The sequence below is a fragment of the Suricata suricatta genome, chromosome 3, assembly GCF_006229205.1.
Source record: "Suricata suricatta isolate VVHF042 chromosome 3, meerkat_22Aug2017_6uvM2_HiC, whole genome shotgun sequence".
Lineage (NCBI taxonomy): Eukaryota > Metazoa > Chordata > Mammalia > Carnivora > Herpestidae > Suricata > Suricata suricatta.
This window is the reverse complement of record NC_043702.1, coordinates 295,582-299,979: the sequence shown is the minus strand read 5'-3', so window position 1 is coordinate 299,979 and position 4,398 is coordinate 295,582. Positions and strand designations below refer to the sequence as shown.

The 4,398-nt window shown below is 59.9% G+C and overlaps 1 protein-coding gene across 1 annotated transcript in view; it reads left to right on the top strand.

Moving 5' to 3' along the window:
• The window catches only part of FARP2 (FERM, ARH/RhoGEF and pleckstrin domain protein 2), a 93,502-nt gene that overhangs the window by 73,749 nt on the left and 15,355 nt on the right, over positions 1 to 4,398 (top strand). The window contains exon 19 of the mRNA XM_029933496.1: positions 2,553 to 2,790. Coding sequence (XP_029789356.1) covers positions 2,553 to 2,790 — 238 coding nt within the window. The remainder of the gene's footprint in view (positions 1 to 2,552; positions 2,791 to 4,398) is intronic.

Sequence of the window (4,398 nt, the reverse complement as noted above, 5' to 3'; positions counted from 1 at the left end):
CATGACAACGGTCCCCTCAGGTCAGTGGTCCCTTCAGGACAGCGGTCCCCTCAGGTCAGTGGTCCCTTCAGGACAGCGTTCCCCTCATGACAGCGGTCCCCTCAGGTCAGCGGTCCCTTCAGGACAGCGGTCCCCTCAGGGCAGTTTTCCCCTCAGGACAGCGGTCCCCTCAGGACAGCGTTCCCCTCAGGGCAGTGCTCCCCTCAGGTCATCGTTCCCTTCAGGGCAGGGTTCCCTTCAGGGCAGCGTTCCCCTCATGACAACGGTCCCCTCAGGTCAGTGGTTCCTTCAGGACAGCGGTCCCCTCAGGTCAGCGGTCCCTTCAGGACAGCGGTCCCCTCAGGTCAGCGGTCCCTTCAGATCAGTGTTCCCCTCAGGGCAGCATTTTGCTCAGGACAAAATTTCCCTCACTGTAGCTTTTCCTCCGGGGCAGTGCTCCCCTTAGAATGACACACCAGTCAGGATGCGGTTCCCCTCAGGTCAGGGCTCTCCAGTCCCGCTCCCTGGAGAAAAGCTGTCCCTCAGCAAGACCTGGGGCTCTGGGCTGCTCAGTCGGCTGCAAATACAGCTCTCGGTTTCAACTCATGTCATGATCTTGCAGTTTCATGAGTTCAAGCACTGGGTCTGGCTCTGTCCTGGCAGCGCAAAGACTTCTTAGAATTCTCTCCTCTCTGTCCCTCCCCCACTCACACTGTCTCTGTCTCTTTCAAATAAACTTTAAAAGAATTTTTATATTTTACTTTTTTTAAGTTTTTTAAAAATGTTTATTTTTGAGAGAGAGACAGACAGCACAAGTGGGGGCAGAGCTGAGAGAGGAGGAAATACAGAAATAAGCTCCAGGCTCTGAGCTGTCAGCACAGAGCCCGATACGGGGCTCAAACTCACGAACTATGAGATCATGACCTGAGCCAAAGTCGGATGCTTAACTGACTGAGGCACCCAGGCAACCCAAAAGATTTTTTTAAAAAAGACTGCAGGGGTGCCTGGGTGGCTCAGTCAGTTAAGCATCCGACTTCGGCTCAGGTCATGATCTCAGAGCTTCATGGGTTCGAGCCTCACATCGGGCTCTGTGCTGACAGCTCAGAGCCTGGAGCTGCTTCAGATTCTGTGTCTCTTTCTCTCTCTGCCCCTCCCCTGTTCACTCTCTCTCTCTTTCTGTCTCTCAAAAATAAATGTATAAAAAATTGAAAAAAAAAAAAAAAAAAGAAGAAGAAGACTGCAAACCCTAAGGACCGGTTTCCTCGGTGCAGTTTCCTCCTCAGGACGTCAGGACGTCATTCTCAGATACCCCTCCCCTAAGGGCAGCGTCTCCCTCAGAGCAGCAGCGGGGGGGTCACGTGCTGGGGGCTGGCACTCCGACGCTGCTCATCCCTGAGCCACAGGAGGCATCTGCCCCTGGCCGCCCCGTGTCATCACCGCCGCCCTCGCGGAGCCCCTGGCCGGCCGCGGTGGGACGCGCAGGACAGGTCGCGCTGGCACGGGGTTTTGTACACAGGCCTGCTGGCTCCCAGATTGGGTTTTCCCCTCCCGGAAGGGAGTGTGCCCAGGAAATGACTCTGGGGAGCCAACGTCAGCAACCTGGCAGAAGCAACATGACTTCTCACTAGGACCACTTGTCACAGGCGTGGAAGACAGTGGGGCCAGCTGAGCTTTCACTGTCCAAAGGGCCCGGGACAAGGCCGGCCCACCCGCGTGCCCACCTGCAGCAGCCCTGCAGCATCCTGGGGGCATGCAAACCCCTCTCGTGCTGCCCTGGGTTCCCAAGCCCTCTTGCCCACTCACCGGGCTGGCCGCCGCCTCCATCCTGGGCCTGGCCTGCCTTCCACCGGATCCAGCCAGACTCCCGACAGACTCGTAGGCCCCATTCCGGTCCTAGAAGCCCAAGGGGCCCATAGGATCACTCCGTCCTGTCTTCAGATAGCCCTGCTTGGACCCCCTTCTCTTTCCTGGAGATTTTTTGGTTTTCTGAGCCAGGTGGCAAATCGCCATTTCTATCCCAAAAGTACTTGCCCAAATTTAAAATCAAAATACACACAAATCTGTTTGAGGTTATCGTACCACAGACATTACGTGTAATATTAGTAAAATGAACTGATTTAATATTGAGACCTTCTAGAAGGTAGAGAGGGACTAGTGGGATTACCTATGTAACACTTGGGATCCTACACGTGCGCTTCGATTGGGGCTGTAAGAACGTCAGGCGCAAGCACGCCCTCTCGGGCCAGCGGCCCAGCGCCACTGTGCTCTGCGGCCGGGCCGGGGCCAAGGCCTCTGCGGCCGAGGGCAGAGCCGGCCTCATCCGTCTCCCCGCGCCGGGAGCGCAGCGGCCTGGGACGTGGGGTCAAAGTCCTGTGTCCGCTCGGCCCGCGAGGCGGCGGCTGGCCCCGCGCCCCGACCAAGGGCGGTTTGCTCCCACGCACCCCTGGCCGTCCTTTTCCCTCTTGCCACGTTGAGGTTTCCGGCCGGCGTGTGACACCGTCACCAACCAGGCTGTCCACGCGGCCCCTCTCCCGCACCTCCCGCCCTAAGGCCCTGCCTTTTATGCCTCACAGGAGTTCACCGGCTACTTCCAAAGGCACGACAAAGTCCTGACTGAACTGGAAAAGGCCACCAAACGCTTTAAGAAGCTAGAGACGGTGTACAAAGAGTTCGAGCTCCAGAAGGTCTGCTACTTGCCTCTTAACGCGTTCCTGCTGAAGCCCGTCCAGCGGCTGGTGCACTACCGCCTGCTGCTGAGCAGGCTGTGCGGGCACCACGCGCCCGGGCACCCCGACTACGCCGCCTGCCGAGGTGCGTGCGGGCCGGACTGGTGGGAGCCGGTGTGACCACAGGTCCCTCCGCGTCCCCCACCCCCCGGGGGCCCTCCCCTTCCGCCCAGCTGACGGAGAGGTGGCTGCGGGTCTGCACGTGTGCACGGTGTAGGCAAGGCCTCCCATCGCCTCGCAGAGTCACAGGGCGTGGCCTCCTGCTGTGAGGGGCCCCCCCCCACCCCCAGTCCACTGCCAGTGGAGAGCAGCTCTCAGAATGAGTCTCTGGCCTTGAAGCCTCAGCTCTCAAAATCAAGCATCTGGGCCTGGACTGCACAGGACAGGACTGTTACAGGTTTCTGATATAGATGGGCTTGGTCACTTCTATTTGCGTTAAAGGGACAAAGGAGCATAAGGCCTGACTCTTAAACCTGCAATGGCTTCTAGCTGCGCACTCCGGGTGCTGGGGGTTCAGACAAGTGAGGCCACCACTGCCACTAAAAGATGAAAGATTATTTGGCTTTCCCTTCTAGCTGGTCCCCCCAGTCCTAAAGGAGAATAAATAAGCGAGTTTCTCTGCTCGCTAAAAGGACAAAATTGTCGGAAATGCTTTCGAGCAGTTTAGGGAAATAGCAGTGCGGCACGTTTATGAAGCTTCTGGTGGCCGTGGGGTGGGCGGTGCCGGCAGGGGAGGCCCGGGCTCCAGGACACGTTGGAGGGCCAGGCCCACTCGCTCCCATCAGCTTCCCGCTCAGCAGAGCCCATCCTGTGGGCTGCTGCAAAACCCCAGCGAGGTTGTGTTTCTGAACGTGCTGTGCAAATCCGTAACAGGACACGGTGTTGATCACCCGGCAGCCCGGATGGGTTTGCTTCGGAGCCTGGCCGGCCCCTGAGCACCGGGAAAGCCTTGCAGGCAGCACAGGCTCCGAGGCCGGCGGCGCTCCGGCCCCTCCCCGCCCGATCCCCGACCTCTAGGGCCTACTTGAGCCTGTTGGGCAGAAGGGGATCCCTTTAGGTTGAGGCTTCATTGTTATCATGTCTGATGGGTCTCCCGAGGGTGCAGCCTGGCACTGGCTAGGTGCCACACGTGCGTGTCCAATCCCTCGACACCACGGTGGTTCTGTGGGGACTCAGGCACAGGTGGGCCTGGGGACGTCAGTTTGGCAGTGGGTCAGAAGTGCGTCCCCAGCTTCCAGTAGCTTCCAGGGCCAACCAAGGTGCAGTGTGAGCTCAGGTCCCAGCCCTGTGCTCCGTGCACACACGGCGTCTGAGCGAGTGGCACTGGCTGAGCAGCCTGCGGCAGACGCGCAGGGCAAAGCAAGTGTGCGTGACCGCGTGGCAAGGCCAGACGGGGCGGGCGCTCCGGAGCGCACAGCCCCTGGGACTCTCACACGTCATCCATGTCACTAACGGAGGAGTAACTCACCAAAGCATGTGCTTTCTTATCTGACTTAATCCTCTTGAAGCCATGAGGCAGGTGTAGGCATGCTGCTGGAAGCATCTGACTTGCAGGGGTGGAGCTGAAGTTGCAGACGTCTCCCGCTGTGCCTCTCGGGGGGGGGGGGGGGGGGGGGGGGGGGGGGGGGGGGGGGGGGGGGGGGGGGGGGGGGGGGGGGGGGGGGGGGGGGGGGGGGGGGGGGGGGGGGGGGGG